This window comes from Eumetopias jubatus, unplaced genomic scaffold (genome assembly GCF_037043125.1).
Source record: "Eumetopias jubatus isolate StellerSeaLion01/CBP00866 unplaced genomic scaffold, mEumJub1_p1.0 scaffold_4, whole genome shotgun sequence".
NCBI classification, from domain to species: Eukaryota; Metazoa; Chordata; class Mammalia; order Carnivora; family Otariidae; genus Eumetopias; species Eumetopias jubatus.
In genome coordinates, this window is record NW_028274810.1 from 145,117,193 (window position 1) to 145,140,498 (window position 23,306).

The 23,306-nt window shown below is 35.4% G+C and overlaps 1 protein-coding gene across 6 annotated transcripts in view; it reads right to left on the bottom strand.

The window, feature by feature from the left end:
* Window positions 1-23,306, bottom strand: part of VPS13B (vacuolar protein sorting 13 homolog B) — a 750,734-nt gene that overhangs the window by 583,464 nt on the left and 143,964 nt on the right. For all 6 annotated transcript variants that reach the window (XM_028108562.1, XM_028108579.1, XM_028108553.1 and 3 more), the window contains one exon: window positions 19,334-19,515. In XM_028108562.1, coding sequence (XP_027964363.1) covers window positions 19,334-19,515 — 182 coding nt within the window. The remainder of the gene's footprint in view (window positions 1-19,333; window positions 19,516-23,306) is intronic.

Below are 23,306 nucleotides of genomic sequence, written 5' to 3' on the forward strand. Positions count from 1 at the left end.
GGTATAATTAAGAGTAAGGTAGGTGTGGGATATCAAGTAGGCTCTTAAAGTGAAGAATTACTAAAAAGTGACTACTTCTTATGGGGAAAAGATCTACAAAAGCAGGTGAATCAGATAGGGAAAATAATGAGGTCCACTTTCCAATTTACAACTAATATTAACCTAATATCACATGAAATTTTCAAATGTCTCTCATAGTCAATTAAATTTTAATAAAACATAATAAAGCTGGGGTGCCTTGGGTGGCTCAGTCAGTTAAGCATCTGCCTTCGGCTCAGGTCATGAACTCAGGGTCCTGGAATTGAGCCCTGCACTGGGCTCCCTGTTCAGCGGAAAGTCTGCTTCTCCCTCTCCCTCTGCCTTTGCCCCTCCCCCCGCTCTTGATCGAGCACGCTCTCTCTTTCCAAATAAATAAAATCTTTAAAAATAAAAAAAACAGAATAAAACTGTTTCTAATTATAAAAATTTATTGTCAGAGGACTTTTGTTTAGCAAAGGCAAAAGAAATGTGAAAAGCAAGGTATGTGAGATTTCACTCAGTCAGAGGTGAGGAATGAGGCTGCAGAGGGCCCAGGTCCTAAAGGGCCATACCAGGAGTGTTTTGTTTTGTTTTTTAAAGATTGTATTTATTTATTTGACAGAGAGAGAGTGAGAGCAAAAACACAAGCGGGGGAGTGGGAGAAGGAGAAGCAGGTTTCCCGCGGAGCAGGGAGCCCAGTGTGGAGCTCTATCCCAGGACCCTGGGATCCCATGACCTGAGCCAAAGGCAGATGCTTAACAACTGAGCCACCCAGGCGCCCCCTTGGAGTGTTTTAAGTTTATCCTGAGGGCAATGAAAAGTCAATGACAATTCTTGAATAAAAGAGTGATGGAGTCACTCTGGCCTTCTGGGTGCAGTGTTTACAAAGGGTGAGCCCACAGGTGCTTGAGGAGACACAGGAAGGGAAGGGTAGTTAAATCCAGTCCTGGCAGGAACAAGAGATGAAGGGCTTCAGAGGAAGGCAGGGAAGAGAGCATGAAGTCACCTCCTCAGGAGTCTTCCAACCACAAACCACTGAACTGACCCCAGCCCCAATCCCACCATCAGGATTTGCCATGGTCTTGTCAAGAAGGTCCACAGGACACAATGCCAGTTACTCAATCTGCTCAGTGTCTTATTGAACAAATGCCCTAACACATGACTCATCAGGGCCTTCAAGCAGTCATTCCCATATCCTGAGATTCAGAATCCAGAGGTTTATCTATCTGATTTCACTGTTTCCATGCCATTCCTTCTTGAATATGCCCAAACATTAAAATTTAAGTATTTTTTTCCACACAGGCAGACACACATACACTTCTGCCTCAGGCCGTCATGCTAACTGAAATGCTTCCCCTTAGCGATCTGTGTCCACATGTACGTTTAAGGCTTTGGGCATCCACAGCTACTCCATCCATCCATCATCCATCCATTCATCCATCCTCAACAAGACAGCAAGTTCTGACCAGTCAGGCCCCAGGGTTCACAGCAAGGTTCTCCAACTCATTCAAAAAACTGAAGAGGAGGGAACACTACCAAACTCATTTACAAAGACAGCATTACATCCTGATACAAACAAAGCCAGATAAGGACATCACAAGAAAACTAAGAGCCAATATCCCAAATAAAAATAGATGCAAATATTCTCAATTATGTAGTAGCAAATCAAATTCAACAGTACATTAAAAGGATCATTCACAATGATTAAGTGAGTTTTATCCCTGGAATGCAGGGATGATTCAAAATATGCAATTCAATAAATGTGACACATAATAATGCAATGAAAGAAAAAAAATGTAATAGTCTCAATCGACACAGAAAAAGCATTTGACAAAATTCAACATCTGTTCATGAAAAACTCTCAACAAATTAGGTACAGTACAGAAGAAATGTACCTTAACATAATATAGGCCTTAAATGACACACCCACAGCTAACATCATACTCAATGATGAAATAAGACAAAGGTGCCCACTCTCACCACTCCCATTCAAAATAGTCCTGGAAGGCCCAGCCTGAGCAATTAGGCAAAAGAAAGAAAGAAACAAAAGCCATCAGAACTGGACAGGAAGAAGTAAAACGGTCTATTTCCAGATGACATGATACTACATAGGTTAGTTAGAAGCTAGCTAGCCATGAGCAGTGGAAGTCCCAAGTCCTCGAGGGGAGAAAGATAAAGTAAGCAGTTAGTTAGACATGAGCTGGAGGCAAGGATGGTGATAAATAGCTTTTACATTAGAAGCCCAAGGGCACGATATCATGACCTTGTGGCTTAAAAGACCCTAGGGCTAAGAGACCAAGAGCCACAGGTGCAGAGCATGCGCTCTCCTCTTCCACCTCTGCCCCAAGGTAATGCCTAGACTCATTATAATGCAAGTGCTTTAAAGTTATAGCCCCCATCCAAGCACTAACCAGGCCCGACCCTGCTTAGCTTCCGAGATCAGACGAGATCAGACGAGATCGGGCGCATTCAGGGTGGCACCAATGGGAAAAGAAAGGCTGCCATGACAGGTCTGGTACAAACCTTGTAGGGTCAAAAACTCCCATGGCAAACCTGTGGGAGGAGTCCCCCAAATGACTGGAAGCAGGCTCCATTAGAAACCATTCCATCCATGATGCAAGACCCCTGGTCCCATAAGAAAGAACTCCCGTAGCCTCAGGGCAGTTGCCACCTCTTGTTCCACTGGCTCTCCCACCTTAAGAGTGTACCGTTGCTCTAATAAAGCTGCTTTCTGCTTTCACTTTGGGCACTGATCTCTAATTCTCTGTGCAGTGCCAAGAGACTGAAACACAACACTTTTCTCACTGACATATACAGAAAATCCTAAAGACTCCACCAAAAAGACTAATAGATTTAATCAATGAATTCAGTAAAGTTGCAAGAAATTAACATACAAAAATAAACTGTGAGTCTATACACTAATGACAAATTACCTAAAAAATAATCAATCCCATTTACAATAGCACCAAAAACAATAAAATACAAATGGATTTTACCAAGGAAGAGAAAGATCTGTACAATGAAAGCTGTAAGACAGTGACAAAAGAAATAGAAGAGAAAAATAAATGGAAAGATACCCCATGTTCATGGATTGGAAAAATTAATAATATTGTTAAAATGTCCATACTATGTGAAGCCATCCATAGATTCAATGTAATCCCTAGGACAATTCTAATGACTTTTTTTAACAGAAATAGAAAAACTATCCTAAAATTTAGATGGAACCAAAAAAGACTGTGAATAGCAAAAACAATCCTAAGAAAGAAGAATAAAGACAGAAGTATCATACTTCCTGATTTCAAGCCATGTTATAAAGCTATAGTAATTAAAACATTATGGTATTGCCATAAGAACATATACATGGACCAATGGAACAGAATTGATCCCAGAAATAAACCCATGCATATACAGTCAACTAGTATTTGGCAAGGGAACCATAAATACTCATAAATACTCCTAAGATAGTCTCTTCAATAAATGATAGTTAGGAAAATTGGATATTCACAGGTAAAAGAATGAAATGTGACCCCTATCTTACATCACTTATAAAAATTAACTCAAAATAGATTAAAAACTTAAATTTAAGACCTGAAACCATAAAACTTATAGAAGAAAACATACAATATAAAAAGCTCTTTGACATGGTCTTGGCAACAATTTTTTGGATATGACACTTAAAACACAAGCAACAAAATCAAAAATAAATGAGTAGAATTATATATACTAAAAAGCTTCTGCCCAGCAAAGGAAATGATCAACAAAATGAAAAGGCAATCTACAGAATGGGAGAAAATACTGCAAATCATTTGTCTGATTTATCTCATTATCAGGAGTTAATATCCAAAATATATAAAGAACTCCTACAACTTAATAGGAGAGAAACAAATAAATCCAATTAAAAAACAGACAAAAGAACCTGAATATTTTCCAAAGAAGACATTCAAATGGCCAATAAGTACATTGAAAAGGTGCTGAACATCACTAATCTTTAAGGAAATGCAAATCAAAACAGCAAAAATATCACCTCACACCTGTTAGAATGGCTTTCATCAAAAAGAACTGATAAATGCTGGCAAGGATGTGGAGAAAAGGGAACCCTTGTGCACTGTTCTTGGGATTATAAATTGGTACATCCACTATGGAAAGCAGTATGGAGATTCCCCCCCAAAATTAAAAATAGAACGACCATATGATCTAGAGATTCTGAATATATATCCAAAGGAAAAGAAATCACCATGTAAAGAGATATCTACACTCTCATGTTCACTCAGCATTATTTACAATAGCCAAGACATGGGACCAGCCTAAGTGGTATTCAACAACAAATCAATGGATAAAGAAAATAGTGTGTGTGTGTGTGTGTGTGTGTGTGTGTGTGGGTGTGTGTGTGTGTGTGTATACAATGTAATATTATTGAGCCATAAAAGAAGGGAAATCCTCCCATTTACAACATGGATGAACCTTGAGGGCATTATGCTAAGTGAAAGAAGTCAGAGAAAGACAAGTATTATTTCATATCCTTTATATGTGATATCTAAAAAATTTATAGAAAAAGAGAACAGATTTGTGGTTATCAGAGGTGGAGGATGGGGTGCTGGGTAACCAGATGATGGTAGTCAAAAGGTACAAACTTCCAGTTGTAATGTATAACATGATGATTATAGTTAATACTGCATGGTATATTTGAAAGTTGCTGAGAGTAGTTCCTAAAAGCGCTCATCACAAGGAAAAAAAATTGTGTGTGGGTGTGTGTGTGTGTATGAGGCGATGGATGCTAACTAAACTAAATGAGGTAATCATTTCACAATACAGGTTAAGTCATTATGCTGTACACATTAAACTTATATAGTGCTGTATATCCACTATATTTTAATGAAACTGAAAGAAACAAAATAAATAAGGGGGGGAAATCACCATACTAGTTTAGTAACGAAAAGTACCGTCGTTTCATATAATCTGAATTCTTTTTTTCAAGATTTTATTGAAATTCAAGTTAGTTCGCATATAGTATATTAGTTTCAGGGGTAAAATTTAGTGATTCATCACTTACATATAACACCCAGTGCTCATTACATCAAGTGCCCTCCTTAATGCCCATCACTCAATTATACCATCTCCCCATCCATGTCCCCTCCGCAACCCTGTTTGTTCCCTATAGTTAAGAGTCTCTTGCAGTCTGCCTGTCTTTATTTTTCCTTCCCTTCCACTATGTCCATTTGTTTTGTTTCTTAAATTCCACATATGAGTGAAATCATATCATATTTGTCTTTCTCTGACTTATTTCCCTTACCATTATACTCTCTAGTTCCATCTACCTCATTGCAAATGGCAAGACTTCATTCTTTTTGACGGGGCTGAGTAATATTCCGTTGTGTATATACAACCTATCTTCTTTATCCATTCATCTGTCAATGGACACTTGAGCTCTTTCCATGTTTTGGTTACCGTGGATAATGCTGCTATAAACACTGGAGTGCATGTGCCCCTTTGAATCACTATTTTTGTATCCTTTGGATAAATACCTAGTAGTGAAATCTTGCCCGTTAGGATACCTCTACAGGGTGCCTGGGTGGCTCAGTTGGTTAAGCGATTGCCTTCAGCTCAGGTCATGATGCTGGAGTCCTGAGATCAAGTCCCACATCGGGCTCCCTGCTTAGCAGGGAATCTGCTTTTCTCTCTGACCCTCACCCCTCTCATTCTCCCTTTCTCTGTCATTCTCTCCCTCTGAAAAATAAATAAAAAATAAATAAACTTTTCATGGCAAAGTTAGTCCTTTTTGCATCTGTTAACTAAAGATAGTCACAAGTGGCAGCCCCACCTTACAGCCAAAACAACAAGGATGAGAAGAAAGAATCAATGGGCTTATGGAAAATAAAGATGACTGCTGGTAGCCTCCTACAACTAAGTACCAACTCCTATCCCGTAGTCACCGGCCATCTGAGACAGTTCTCATATGTACCGTTAATTTTGTAGTCCAAAGAACACCATAACAATAAGAAAGACAAGCAAGCATTTATTTTTTAAGCCCTTATAACATGTAAGTTTATTGTTTAACTGCCAGGTATTCAACTTTCTAACACAGTTTCAGGAAAACTCTAACATAAGGTCACTGAATGTAAGTGTATAATGTATGCACACACAAGCCCTGCAAAAACAATTTGAGATCTGATCCAGTGAAATCCAGTGGTGGCCAACACTAAGAATAACGTAGAGTGCTACAGAAGTATACTCCAACAGAACACAGCTCAATGGAAGGGGAGTCTCAGAATACTAGGGTCAATAAAAGATTTCTATGACAGAGAATTAGAAGAGAGGCACAGAGAACTTCTAGTGTAAAATAAGCTACTCTGTTCTGCTCATAAGATAGGGAATGCTGATTCCCAGGACATAAATGTACAAGTGAGGCTAAATAAACAGGATTCTGGTAGAGCATTCATCTGCCCTCCTCTCTTTATTCACTTAAACACAAAACAAGCCCAAACTGATTTATTACTCAGATTGTACTCACATGCAGAAAATAATTAGTACATTCTTAATTCTTTAAACTGTACTCACAGAAAAATTATGGGGTTCTTCCTTTCTTAATAAATTATCACATACACTGTAACTTTCAATACTTGAACATGAACTCAAGTGAAATGGAATCTTTAAATTCAACATTCATATCAATCAAAATTCATATGGGGCACTTTAAAACTCACAAAATTCACAAATGTGAAGTCTTTTTACCCTAATTTAAGTATCAAGAAGTCTTACTGGTTATCTCTTAATGCAAACCTAACTCAACACTTTTTTAAGACATGGATAAATTTATAGTCCATGCCCTATTGGAAAGAAAATTTTACAACTCAAAATAATATTTCAGAATGTATTGGAGGTGTTTTGTAGATGTGGGGAAATAAGCAGTTTGCAAACAGAGGAATAGAAAAAGCATATCACTATACCACATTTTTTTTCTAAATGGTTAAAGAACTATTCAACAACTCCAAAACCCTTTTTATATGCACACCTGGGAAGAATACCGTATCCGTAACTTTGCTCGGAGTTACACTGATGTGGTTTTAGACCAGATGTTTAAATGTTACAGTATGTACATTTTCTTCCCCTCTTCTAAGGCAGAAGTAAAGTAAGAGGAATATTTGACTTCACTCCACAAGAGACCTATTTAATAGTTTGGCGGTTATGTAAGTAAAGGTAGCTTGGCTAAGTCAATGTTGACGACATACAGAACGACATGATCCTAATGAGTTGGAAAATATTGGCTCTCATGAGAATAGACCAGATGCTACTGAGCTGAGAAAGCTACTGTATTATTGAATTTCATTTTTATGAGGTAAAATTTATTATTCAACCATTAAGGTATCCCATATGAAATCTTGCATAAAATACTTTTACAGTTACATTCTGGAAAGTAGATTTTAACATTAAGACATCACTTAAATGAGGGATTCAAATGTCCATTTGATCACCTTCAGCACAGATTTTAAAGTCTGAAAGCAATTTTCCTATAAATACCAGATTATTGGAACTACACTGTGAACAAAACAATTAACTACCTGAATAAGGAAAAAGTGGTAGCAAGTTCTTGTTTTCCTGAACAAAAAATAGCCATGTGTGACTTTATATTTTATCTTCTGGAGAATGACAAAGGTTAGAATTTCAATGATTTGAGTACCATCAGAAACATGAACAAAAATATGTAATTCAATAATCCCAATTAATATATATTTCAAACTTTAACAGTTCTGCTTTATTCTTTATGATTTATTATCTTAATTAGACTTCTAATACTTGCTATTTTTTTCATTAACTAATCACTAATGGAGTAGCCAACTATCTTACTGTATTTCTGGTCTCATTTATCAGACAGAGTATGATGTAGCAGAAATCATAGTAACAGAAAGGTCCAAGGGACCTTAAGCTTAACCAAATTAATCAGTGAGTATCTGCGGGATGATATTTAAGAAAAACACTAAATTGTTCTGAGCATAAATTTTCACCATGTCTAACACAGGATACATAACTTGCCAACATTAATATTACTGGTAAGAAGCCAGTGAAATTAATGCATTGAGAAACATCAACCTAAAAAAGGTGAGCCAATTCAGACAATTCAAGTTAAGTTTTACGGTATCCAGTCCCTACAGCATGCAGCTCACTAGAGGAGAAATGCTTAGTAGACAGCTGTAAAGTACATAAAAGTAGATAAAAGGATAAGGTTTCAAATTCTATTATCCCACCACATTGCAACAACCATTTATAGATTTGCTGCTCCACTCCCCTTGGAGTCCCTAGCAGAAGAGAGAATATATGGTTCATCATAGGTTTCTGTGAACTAGGTGTGGCCTCTTATAAATAGCGACTTAAAGGGGTACTATGCACAGTTTCTTAGTAAGTCCAAAAAAGTACACCTAATCGATACCCTGAATTTTATACTTCAGTCATCAAGTTCACTGTTCATTAACCTATTTACTCTTTTGCCTTACTCTTTAAATTTTCCTTTGCCCTATTATCTTCTCAGCTCAGACACTGGATCACCAAGACCCCAATTCTGACAATGGTTATCACAGTCTCCAAAAACCTCATATCCTAGAACAACCTCCATAGGTAGTATCCCCATATGTATGATTCCAGCAGGATTCTACATCCAGGAAAAGAAAAACAAATCAACTCCACAAACAATACTTTATTTTGTACTCACAAGAACTCTATGAGTAGGTAAGAAGATATTATCACCATTTTACAGATGAAAAAGTTAAATGAAACTCAATGAAACAAATGACTTTCCTTTAGATATATAATTACTGACAGGATTTCCACACTACATTTCAGTGCTCTCTCCTAAATTTCAATTATTAAATAAGGAAAATATTCTTATCACCTAACAAAGACAGTAAGACTTAAACTACACCAATATCTATATATAATACACAGATTAATAATATTTGATGCATAAAATTAAGTCTCTAAGAAGCATAAGCATAGAGCTTTGCATTTTATTCTAATTTTTGGAAGAGCTGAGAAAAAAGTCATTGTAGCTTTATAGAACATGTATTACTATTCAATATTCACATTTTCTCTTAAAGACTCTTAGATAGGGGCGCCTGGGTGGCTCAGTTGGTTAAGCGACTGCCTTCGGCTCAGGTCATGATCCTGGAGTCCCGGGATCGAGTCCCGCATCGGGCTCCCTGCTCAGCAGGGAGTCTGCTTCTCCCTCTGACCCTCTTCCCTCTCGCGCTCTCATTCTCTCTCTCTCTCTCTCAAATAAATAAATAAAATCTTAAAAAAAAAAAAGACTCTTAGATAAACCATCACAAAATAGAAATAACTGATTCAACAAACTAAAGTCATCTCTTTTTATTGTGACATATTGTGACTGTAATATGGAGTTTGTTAAAGAAAACATCTTTTCTACCTAAAGACATTTTGTAGATGTGATGCTTGAAATTAAATTTCATATTGCATTTTTGAAGCACCATTATTAATCCAACATTTAGAATGAGAAGACTGAGGCACAAAATTGTTCCCTATTATTTTAAGAGCCAATGAAATTCAACATAACATTATTTGATTTTATACATACAGACCTATTTAACAGCTTCAGTTATTAAAAGGAAAAATATGGCATTAAATAGGCATTTTTATAAAATTAATCAAGATAGTAAAATTGTAAAATAATTCTATACTTGTAAAGCAAAAATAACATTGTTTCTGTCCTTAGTTTTCCTAAGTAAAAATGCAGCATGAAACTTGACTACCAAATTAATTTATTTCCTTTGAGTGATAAATTATTTTACTACTTGTCATTGGCCACTCTTCACTAAGAGTCTTATGTTATTATAATCAGGAAATCAATAACCATATTTTCTTAGCTATCAGGATTTCAGAATAAGTATTCTTCATTTTTAAAATTTTCCAGAAATGTCCTACACTTCACTATATACAATGTATTTTGCCAGGGACATGGTGCCATACCCCAGCATATTTTCCAAAAAGACATAAATATCAATACTATACCTTCAAGGTAAGGAATTTTAGAATTTGAAAAGCATGTCATTAATTATTTATTATCTAATTATTTGAACTCTCTCTTTGGAAAAATACTAGATTTTCTTTTTGTTATTCAGGCATTTCTCACATCCTCAGTTTCCCAAACTCAAAATTTCAAGAAGCAATTACATAGAAATATAATTCCTATTCTCACCAATGAAAAAGTAGAGCAATAACTGTATTTACTAATAATGTACATCTTTCATGTTTATAAATATAATAACCATAATACTTTTACTACATTATATGCATTCTATTTGATTATATTTTGTACTATTCAAATCTTAGTGGTAACCAACAAGGTTAATTTCAAACCCAAATAAGTCACAAGCTGCATTTTAAATGAAATGCTAAAATAGGAACTCAATTATAAATCTTTCTAAAAATGACAAAAATCAGTAACAGTTCAGTTCAGATATGACAATGTTTTGATGGTAGTAGAGATAACACACAGAAATTTCTTACAAGCAGAATATGTTGCAGAATAGACATGGAGAAAAGAAAACAAGAAGGGAAAAATTTAATCTAGAAGGTCAGCATCACAGAAATTGCTGGTCTTGGAATCAAGCTGAGTAATAAGAGCAGGAAGGATTCTGTGATGTAACAAAGTTTGAAATAATTAAAACAGCAAAAAGTAAAAGAAAATGGACCGGTAACAAAGAAGAAACAAGGCATTCTAAATGATAATAAGATCCAATGTAAAGATATACCTAAAGCTACAATTAAGGAAAAATCAGACAAGTCACCATCAGAAAAGTGAAAAGACAACCAAGAGAACTGCAGAAAACATTTCCAAACCATATAGCTGATAACGGAATTGTATCTAGAATATACAAAGATTCTCAAGCTTAAAACAAAAAAGATAAACAGGCCAATTAAAAAATGAACAAGAGACTTGAACAGACATTTCTCCACAGGAGATACATAAATAGCCAATAAGCACATGAAAAGATGCTCATCATCATTAGCCATAATAAAGATGCAAATCAAAACCACAATGAGGCGGCACTACTTCATATGCTCTAGGATAGCTAGAACCAAAATGACAGGTAATAACAGTATAGTGACAACGTGGAAAAACTCGAACATTCATATATTGCAGGTGAGAATATACAATAGTGTAGATGCTTTGGAAAATAGTCTAGCAATTCCTCAAAAGGTTAACTACAGACTTACCATATGATGCAACAATTCTACTTCTAGATATACAACCAAGAGAAATGAAAGCATATGTCCACACAAAAACTCATACACAAATGCTTATGGCATTATTCATTGTCAAAACAAAAACAAAAATGTCAATCAACTGATGAATGGATTAAACAAAATGTGGTATATAGATACAAAGGAATATTACTCAACAATGAACAGAAATGATGTACTGATACATGCTACAGTACAGGCAAACTTCAAAAACAACATGCTAAGTGAAAGAATTCAGTCACAAAGTACTATGTTTCATATGATCAATTTATATGAAATGTCCAGAACTGGCACATCCATAGAGACCAAGAGCAGATTAGTGATTGCTTAGAGCTGGGTGGAGAGGAGGCTTGGGGAATGATGGCTAAAGAAAGTGGAACTTCTTTTGGGGTTAATGAAAGTGTTCTAATATCGGTAATGGAAACAGAAGTCTTAATATACCACAAGGTAAATACTATGTACCTGAAAAGGATGAATTAATTGTATAGTATGTGAATTATACCTCAATAAAACTCTTTTTAAAAAAAAGATTTGGGGTGCCTGGGTGGCTCAGTCGGTTAAGTATCTGCCTTTGGCTCAGGTCATGATCTCAGGATCCTGGGATCCAGCAGGGCATCAGGCTCCCTGCTCAGGGGGAGTCTGTTTCTCCCTCTCCCTCTGCTCCTCCCCCTCCCCTGCTCATATGCATACTCTCCCCCCCTCTCTCTCTCTCAAATAAAATCTTAAAAAAATATATGATCATTTCAATAGATGCAGAAAAAGCATTTGACAAACTACAACATCAATTCACAATAAAAACCCTCAACAAAGTAAGTCTAGAAGGAACATACCTCACCATAATAAAGACCTTATATGAAAAATCCACAGTCAACATCATACTCATAAGGTCAAGAACAAGACAAGGATGTCCATTCTCACCGCTTTCATTCAACATACTACCTAAGTCCAAGCCACAGCAATTAGACACATAAAGAAATAAAAGGCATCCAAATCAGTAAGGATGAAGTAAAACTCTATTTGCAGATGACATAATACTATATATAGAAAACCCTAAAAATTCCACCAACAAACGACTAGAACTCATAAATGAATTCAGTAAAGTCACAGAACATGAAATGATCATATAGAAATCTGTTGCATTCCTATACACTAATAATGAAGCAACAGAAAATGAAGTTAAGAAACAATCCCATTTATAATTGCACCAAAAACAATAAAATACCTAGGAATAAACTTAAAGAGATGAAAGATCTGGACTCTGAAAACTATAAAACAATGATTAAAGAAATTGAAGATGACACAAAGAAATGGAAAGACATTCCCTGTTCATGGGTTGGAAGAACAAATACTGTTAAAACGTCTATACTACCCAAAGCAATCTACACATTTAATGTAATCCCTATCAAAATACTAACAGCTTTCTTCACAGAACTAGAACAAACAATCCTAAAATTTGTATGGAACCACAAAAGACCCTGAATAGCCAAAGCAATCTTGAAAAAGAAAAACAAAACCAGAGGCGTCACAATTCCAGACATCAAGTTATACTACTAAGCTGTAGTAATCAAAACAGAATGGTACTAGCATAAAAATAGACACATACAGGGGCGCCTGGGTGGCTCAGTGGTTAAGCGTCTGCCTTCAGCTCAGGTCATGATCCCAGGGTCCTGGGATCGAGCCCCACATCGGGCTCCGTGCTCGGTGGGAAACCTGCTTCTCCCTCTCCCACTCTCCCTGCTTGTGTTCCTTCTCTCACTGTGTCTCTCTCTGTCAAATAAATAAATAAAATCTTAAAAAAAAAAAGTTTTAAAAAATAGACACATACATCAATGGAACAGAATAGAGAACCCAGAAATGAACCCACCATTCTATACTCAACTAATCTTCAACAAAGCAGGAAAGAATATCCAATGGAAAAAAGAGGCTAGTCAACAAATAGTGTTGGGAAAACTGGACAGCAACATGAAAAAGAATGAAACTGGACCACTTTCTTACACCATACACAAAAATAAATTCAAAATGGATGAAAGACCTAAATGCGAGACCTGAAACCATAAAAATCTGAGAGAACACAGGCAGTAATTTCTCTGATGTCGGCCATAGTAACTTCTTTCCAGATAGGTCTCCTGAGGCAAAGAAAACGAAAGCAAAAATAAATTTTGGAGATTCCGTCAAAATAAAAAGCTTCTACACAGCAAAGGAAACAATCGACAAAACTAAAAAGCAACCTACAAAATGGGAGAAGATACTTGAAAATGACATATCTGATAGAGGGTTAGTATCCAAAATACATAAAGAACTTATACAACTCAACACCCAAAAAAATAGATAACCCTGAAAATCAAATAACTCAGAAAAATGAGCAGAAAACATGAATAGACATTTTTCCAAAGAAGACATACAGATGGCCAACAGCCATATGAAAAGATGCTCAACATCACTCATTATCAGGGAAAGGAAATTAAAACTACAATAAGAGATCACCTCACACCTGTCAGAATGGCTAAAATCAACAACACAAGAAACAACAGGTGTTGGTGAAAATGTGGGAAAGGGAAACCCTCTTACACTGTAAGTGGGAATGCAAACTGGTGCAGCCAGTAACAGTATGGAGGATCCTGAAAACAGTATGGAGGATCCTGAAAACAGTATGGAGGATCCTGAAAAAGTTAAAATTAGAACTACCCTGTGACCCAGCAATCGCACAACTGGGTATTTACACAAAGAATACAAAAACACTAATTCGAAGGGATACATGCACCCCTATGTTTACTGCAGCATTATTTACAATAGCCAAACTATGGACGCAGCCCAAATGTCCATCCATAGATGAATGGAGAAAGAAGATGTGGGGTGTGTGTGTGTGTGTGTGTGTGTGTGTGTGTGTGTGTGTGTGTGTGTGTGTGTGTGTGTATGGATGGAGAGAGAGAGAGATAGGAATATCACTCAGCCTAAAAAAGAATGAAATCTTGCCATTTGCAACAACATGGATGGAGCTAAAGAATATAACACTAAGTGAAATAAGTCAGTCAGAGAAAGACAAATACCAAATGATTTCACTCATGTGGAATTTAAGAAACAAAACACATAAGTAAAGAAAAAAAAGAGAGACAAACCAAGAAACAGACTCTTAACTACAGAGAACAAACTGATGGTTATCAAAGGGGAGATGAATGGGGGAATGGGTGAAATAGGTGATGCGGATTAAGAAGTGCACTTATGAGCAGTGAGTAATGAATAGAATTGTTGAATAACCATATTGTACACCTGAAACTAATATAACACTGTATGTTAACAACATTGGAATTAAAATAAAATTTAAAAAAATAGAAACAAAGGCGGACCAGTGGAATAAAAATAAATTAATTTTTAAAAGAAAAAAAAGAAACCAAGGTATAATGCTTCTGGCATAGGGGAAGAAAGTAAACATGGGCAAAGGTATGAATGTGGAAAAGAATGTCGTTTTTTGGAAGAACAAGTAGAATATAATTAGTATAGTGTTAAATCCAAAGTAAAAGACTTGTGTTGACTTGTACTGAGTTAAAGAAATAGACATCCAAGAAAAAAGGATACTGTAGAAGAACATTATCAAACCATAATTATGTTCAATATGTTCAATATAAAAAGAGAGAAAAGCCACTAGGGTGAAGGACAAGAGAAATTGGATGCTGTGGGTTATTGACTACCAATAACAAGACAGCAGGTACCCTAGTAGGGAGGTAAGCTAGAAGCACAAGATTATGATGTAAGGTGAGGCACAAATGTTGACGAGAAGTGCTTGGCTTACAACCAACTATAAAATGGACCTTCACATGTTATGAGAGTGTTAAGTCTGAGAGGCCCAAGAACATACATAGCATAACCACTTCATTAATGTAGTAAATGAGAATCAGTTGTGATGTAAGGCAAACGATCACATGCTTAAAACAAGCATATTAAACAGACCTGAGTACTGACTATTGACACCTCACAGATGCACGATAATAAAATGCTAAAACTTAACATGTTAAATATGTACCTCTTGGATCTTAAGATAGAAAATTTGAAGACAATACTACAAGCACTCTACTAAGAATTTAACAAACAGTAAGATTTGGGGAGTGCAAAAAAGAAATAAGAAAACTGGACACTTGGAAACCTGGCCCTTTAAAAATGGTTTAGCTGATCCTTTTAATTCATCTATTATCAATTTTATAGCTGCTTAATTTGATAAAAAGTAAAATTCCTTGGCAAAGAGGGGAAACTTCCTAACATGATTCCATTTTCCTCACTTCCTCTAATCTGCAAAAATTATTTCCACTAATTTTAGGTTTCTCAATGACAAAACATCAGGTTATGAATCACTTAACCTATAGTTACTTGTCTGATCCATTTTGTACTATCTGTGCCAGTATTCTGTTAGGACAGAATATTTTCAGAGTAAGAAATTTTAAGTAAGATGTTTTATCATAGCACAATCCATTTGATAAATTCAGAAAAGGAAATATAGAATTAGTTTGGCTAGAAAATAGGGAAATTATAACAGTAAATAACACCATCACCTGTTTATTAATGTGAATTTTCAGGTAATCTAAGCCAGTTGACAAAAACAAAAATTTTAAATAAAGGTAGGTTAATATTGTGAGACAGTAAACCAAAAAAGCTCTGGAGAGAACATCACTTCGGAAACAGAAATTGGACCAAAAAAAAAAAAAAAGGAGAGAGAGAGAGAAAGAAAGAAATGAATTAGATAATTTCAGACTGTGATAAATGCTATGGCCAATGAAGGCCTCACTGTAGGCTTTATGGTTAAGGACCTAAAAGAACAGATTTTGTACAGTAATTCTACATAAGATTATGGCCGTATGAATGGCAATAACATAACATCTTAGTCCGTTCAGGCTGCTCTAACAAAAGACCACAGACTGGGCAACCTATAAGTAATAGAAATTTATTTCTCATTCCTGAGGTTGAAAGTCCAAGATCAAGGTGCCAGCATGGTCGGGTTCTGGCAAAAACCTCTTCTGGGCTGCAGACTGCCAACTTCTTGGTGTGTCCTCACATAGTGGATAGGGCAAGGGAATGCTCACGAGCCTTTTATACAGACATTAATTTCATAAGGACTCCATCCTCATGATCTAATAATCTTCCAAAGGCCCCCAATTACCTAATACCATGATATTGGGCATTAGAATTTCAACATATGAACTGGGGGGCATAAAGACACTCAGACCATAGCACATAATAATGCAGTCTACTTAAATATTCAACAATTTAAAAAGGTTTTTTTGAATGAGATAAATTAATATAATAAATATCATCCTTTTAATATGTATACAATTACGTGCAATTTAGTATATTCACAAGTGTAAAAATTTCAACACCATCTAATTCCAGCACTTTTTTACCACCCAAAAAAACAAACAAACAAAAAAAAACCCATCTAATAGTCACTCCCCATTCCTCTTTTTCCCCAGACTCTGGCAACTATTAATGTACTTTCTGTCTCTATGGATTTGCCTATTGTAAGAATTCCACATAAATGGAATCATAATATGTGACTTTTTGCATCTGGCTTCTTATACCTAGCATAGTGTTTCAAGGTTCATCCATATTATAGCAGGTATCAGTACTGCATGCGTTTTTACATTTGAAAAATATTCCACTGTACAGATATAGAACATTTTTGTTTATCCATTCATCAGTTAATAGACATTTGTGTTGTTTCCACCTTTTGGCTATTAAGAATAATGCTTTGCGATCTCCTTGATATGTGGGATCTAAAAAAGCTGAATTCATATAAGCAGAGAAGTGAAATAACAGTGGTTAGCAGGTGCAGGAAGATGGGGGAAATGAGATGTTGGTTAAAGGGTACAAAACTGCAGTTCTATAGAATGAGTAGATCCTATAGATATGATGTACAGCCATGATGACTATAGTTAATACTGTATACTAGAAATCTGCTAAGACAGATTTTGTGTACTCATACCACATTGAAAAAAATAGTAACCGTGAGGAAACATATAGGTTAATTATCTTGATTGTAAGTAATCATTTCACCATGTGTATCAAAACAACCATAAGACTACCTTAAATAGGTAAAATTTTTAAAAAATAATTACATGCAAAAAAAAATGCTATGAACATTCATGTACAAGATTTTGGTGCACATATGTTTTCAATTTTTTATGTATACCTGAAAGTAAAATTGCTGGGTCATATGGTAACTCTACATTTAACTTTTTTTTGGGTGTGTGCACCCAAGTGGGGCGGGGGGGGAGGAGCAGAAGGAGAGGGGAGAGAGAATCTCAAGCAGACTCTGTGCTGAGTGCAGAGTCCAATGTGGGGCTCAATCTCACAGCCCTTAAACAACTGAGTCACCCAGGCGCCACCCCTTAACCTTTCACTTTTTAAAGATAATGACCACAAGTTTTTTCCCAAGCAGCAGTTATTTTTTAAGCTAATAATTCAATAGCAACATACAAATTCCAAAAAGCAGAAATGGAAAAAATAAAGTAACAGCAATTTTTTACAAAACATAGTTTAAAAAGTACAAAAAGAGTTAAACAGTAAGATGAGAGAAAAAAAGTCACAAAACAATCACACCAACCTAAATGGATTAAATTTACTAGCTAAAAGACTATAAAACTTCATTTAAAATATCTAGCTATATGCTTTTTCCAAGACATACACCTAAATCATAAAAACAGTTTTTAAGTAAAAGAATGCAAGAAATAGTACAGGCAAATGCCAAACAAAAGAAAGTTAATTATAACTATGATAATATAAGAAAAAATAGATTTAAGTCAAAAGACTGAGGGATAGATTCGCTACATTTAATAAAAGAATCAATTTAAAAAGAGATTATAAATATGTATATATGTGTGGGAGGAGGGTTATGTGTTCATACACACACTAAAATTTGTACACTATTTCAGAGGACTCAGAGAATTTAAAGGCCTTTCATAAATCCCAAATTAACAACTTCTAGGCTGATGAAACATTCGCCTTGTCACTCTTTACAGAATCCTAAAACCTGACAACACACAACTATATAAAATTTTACATTAGTCATTTGGCATTTCAAAAAAAGGCCTCTGATTATAATGCCTTTTTTTTTTTAGAATTTATAATATATTCTCCCATAGTAAGGTCTGAAATTAAAACCTTCAAAAGCATCATATTAGAACAACAAAAAAGCCAATGTCTTATTTTCATAGGCAAATGAAATAGAAATTTCACAGGTTATTATTTATAAGGATGATTACATTTAATAAAAATATATTCTTCTTTAAAAGCTACTTTTGTGTTACTGACAAAAGAAAGATGATTATTTTAAACTGAGACAACTAAAAAAAAAAAAGGCAAACCTTCTGTAAATTTTTTTACCTGCAAAATAAATGACAAGATAAAGATAACATCTCCTACACCGGCATCAAAGCAGATTTTTTATTTTTAGTAGTTAACTCATTCAGTCAAGGTGTAAAACTAATGTTTTTCACACAAAACAGTTAATTTGTGGGGGATGGGCTAACTGGGTGATGGACATTAAGGAGGGCGTGTAATGTAATGAGCACTGGGTATTATATAAGACTGATGAATCACTGAACTCTACCTCTGAAACTAATAATACACTATATGTTAATTAATTGAATTTAAATTTTTAAAAAAGGATTAATTTGCTTACCAAGGCTTAAAATATTATGATCAAGAATTTTATTCATATTTACCAGCATAATCAAGCATACTGTACTTATACTTGATTTGGTTATCATTTCAAACATACACATTACATTGATCCCCTCAGAAGTTATCCATGTAAGGCAAAAGGGTTAACTGTGCAAAGAAGGTGGTAAAAAAGAACCTCCTGAAACTATAAAATACATCCAGAAATTGGTGGCAGGGAATGAAACTGAATGGCTCATATCCTGAATTTTACACAGGAGCTGTAAATATCCATTTGCACAGAAATATAGTACACAATTTAAGTTCAGCAGGCTATACTTATGGATTTGAATAATAAAATATTAGTCACCACTAATAAGAATTTGCCAAATACTTGCCAAGAAGATTGTGCTCTCACCTATAGTTTGGAAAACTTCATTCATCAAAGCTTCATTCACTGATAGAGAGTTGACATTTCCAATATGAGACCAGCTTTGATATATTGCTTGCAGCAGAAGTGTCTGTGCTCTTGTAGCTTGAATTGTGAGATTTGGAAGTTCAAATATACCTTCAGTTATAGCAATCTGAGATCTTTTGGTCCTGCATAAGAAAAGAGAAGGAATAACAGTATAGTAAATAGCACTTACAAATAGCAACATAAAAAATGAACTAGGTTGTAAGAAAAAAAAGTAGACATTCAAACTATTTTACATATAATTAAATCAAATAGATACGCAATTTCACAATTTAAATTTCACTATTTCAGAAACTTAAAATAAAAACACAAAAGTAGTGTCCATACATACACATTCATCATACACACACACACACAAACACATTGTTCAATTATAATTTTTCAACCAAGACAATCTTCAAAGATTAACAATGAAAATAATGCTAGTTAACATGAAAATTTACTACCAGTTCTGCATTGTTCTAAATATCCTGTATCTATTAACTCAGAGTAAAAATACAAAAATTTAAATCCAGGGATTCTAATCCAGAGCCCTCTATCCTATACTTCCTCTCATAAGTTTTTATGAAATATTTACATTATACCCAGGTTCCTATTTGACAGTAAGAGAAAAATTTTTTTAGAATCTCTGCCCTGAAATATCTAATTCACTGATGCCTTACTCATCTGGTTATTTCTTTGAATGAGGTACCTTATATAATTAAATTTTCCAAATAGCAAAGCTTCAAAGTAAGAAAATAATAGGTCTGCGAACAACAAAATGATAAAGTTAATGAAATATGCAAGGTAAAGTGGAAAAAAGAAAAATCAAGAGAAAGAAAAAAAATTAGAATGCTACTATGGTAGACTCAGTCACCCTACTCTCTCTCAACCCCATAAATCTCTACCCTTTATCATCCTGCCAACAATATCCACACAGAGTACTGAGCATCTCTTGTATAAAACCTCAGAAGCCATGATCAAGTGGGATTCCTTCCAGGGATGCTAAGATGGTTGAAAATCAACAAACCAATAAACATTATACACCATATTAATAAAGCTAAGGATAAAAATCACACTACCATCTCAATAGATGCAGAAAAGGTGACACAATTCAACATCCATATGATAAAAACTCTGAACAAAGTCAGTATATAGGAAACACGCTTCTACATAACAAAGACCATATATGACAATTCCATAGCTAACATCACACACAATGGTGAAAAGCTGAAAGCTTTTCTTCTAAGACCAGAACAAGACAAGGGTACCCACTTTTTCCACTTTTCTTCAACATAGTCTTGGAAATACCAGCCACAGCAACCACATGAGAAAAATTTTAAAAAGGTATCCAATTTGGTATGTTAAAAGTAAAACTGTCACTATTTCCAGATGACATGATACAATAATACAGAAAATCCTAAGGAATCCAGCAAAAACAAATTTTTTTAATAAATAAATGCAGTAAAGCTGCAGGATAGAAAATTAATACGTGGAAACCTGTTGCATTTCTGTACACTACTAATGAACTAGCAGAAAGATAATTTTTTTTTTTTTATTTGAGAGAGAACAAGCAAGTGAGCACAAGTGAGGGGAAGAGACAGAGGGAGGGGGAGAAGCAGACTCCTCACTGAGCAGGGAGCCCAACACAATCCCAGAACCCAGCGATCATGACCCCAAACCAAAGGCAGATGCTTAACTGATGGAGTCACCCAGGCACCCCAAAAGAGAAATTAAGAAAATACATTTACAACTGGATCAAAAATAATACCTAAGAATAAATTTAACCAAGGAAGTAAAAAACTGCACTCTAAAAACCTTATACACTGATGAGAGAAATTAAAAAATGACAGAAATAAATGGAAAGATATACCATGCTGATGAAAGAATTTTATTAACATATGCTATTAATATATATAAATTAGATATTGTTGTATCTTCAAAGCATTAATATGGTTAAAAAGTCCATACCGCCCAAAGCAATCTACATATTCAATGCAATCCCTATCAAAATACCAATAGTATTTTTCACAGAATTTAAATAATCCTAAAATTTGTATGGAACCACAAAAGACCAAATAGTCCATGCATTCTTGAGAAAGAAGAGCAAAGGTAGAGATATCACATTCCCTGATTTTAAACTATACTACAAAGCTACAGTAATCAAAATAGTATGGTACCGGCATAAAAATAGACACACAGATCAATGGAATAGAATAGAAAACCCAGAAATGAACCCACAACTATATGGTCACTGGAAAAACAACAGTCTCTTCAATAAATGGTGTTGGCCAAATTGCACAGCTACATGCAAAAGAGTAAGACTGGACCACCTGTTTACACCATACATAAAAATAAACTGAAAATGAATTAAAGATCTAAATGTGAGACCTGAAACCATAAAAACCCAACAGGAGAACATAGGTGAGGGGCACCTGTGTGGCTCAGTCAGTTAAGCGTTGACGCTTGACTTCGGCTCAGGTTGTGAGATCAAGCCCTACATCAAGCTCCGTGCTGGGCATGGAGCCTGCTTAAGATCCTCTCTCTCCCTCTCCCTCTGTCCTTTCCCCCCACCCCAAACCCTGGCTCATGGGTAAGCACAGGCTCTCTCGCTCTCTCTCAAAAAAAGAGACAGAGAAAGAGAACACAGAACATAATTTCTTTGACACTGGCCATAGAAACATTTTTCTAGATATGTCTCCTCTGGCAAGGAAAACAAAAGCAAAAATAAACTACTGGGACTGCATTAACATAAAAAGCTTTCACACAGCAAAGGAAACCAAAAACAAAACAAAAAGGCAACCTACTGAATGGAAGAAAATATCTGCAAATGAGAGATCCGATAAAAGGTTAGAATCCAAAATATACAAAGAACTCATACAATTCAACACACACACACACACAAAAAACAAATGCAATTTAAAAATGGGCAGAGGCCATAAATAAACATTTTTCCAAAGGGACATACAGATGGCCAACAGACACATAAAAAGACAGTCATCATGGGTGCCTGGGTGGCTCCGATGGTTAAACATCTGCCTTCGGCTCAGGTCATGATCCCAGGGTCCTGGGATCAAGCCCTGCATTGGGTTCCCTGCTCAGCAGGCAGTCTGCTTCTCCCTCTCCCTCTGCCCCTCCCCCTGCTTGTGCTCTGTCTCAAATGAATAAATAAAATCTTAAAAAAAAAAAAAAGACAGTGGGGGGGAAATTGGAGGGGGAGACAAACCATGAGTAGAAACAAACTGAGGGTTCTAGAGAAGAGGGGGGTGGGGGGAGGGGTTAGCCTGGTGATGGGTATTAAAGAGCACACATACTGAATGGAGCACAGTGTGTTATACGCAAACAATGAATCATGGAACACTACATCAAAAACTAATGATGTAATGTATGGTGATTAACATAAAAAAAAAATTTTTTAAAAAGACAGTCATCACTAATCATTAGGGAAATGCAAATCAAAACCAGAAAGATACCACCTTATACCTGTCAGAATGACTATTATTAAAAATAAATAATAAGTGAACAAGTGTTAGCAAGAATGTGGCGGGAAAAAGAACTCTCCTGCACTGTTTATGGGAAAGTAAAGTGGTACAACTATTATGGAAAACAGTACAGAGGTTCTTCAAAAAATTAAAAACAAAACTACAATAAGATCCAACAATTCCATTTCCATTAAAAAGAAAAAAGTAATCTTGCCATTTGTGACAACATGAAAGGGTGTTATGCCAAGTGAAGTAAGTCAGATAGAGATAGATAAATACCATGTGATTTCACAAAAAAAGTGGAATGTAAAAACAAAACAAAACAAAACAAAAAACGAACAAACAAAACAGAAGGAGACTCGTCAATACAGAGAACAAATTGTTGGTTCCTGGGGCAGGGAGCAGGGAAAGAAGGGCAAAATAGGTGAAGGGGATTAAAAGGTACAAACTTCCAG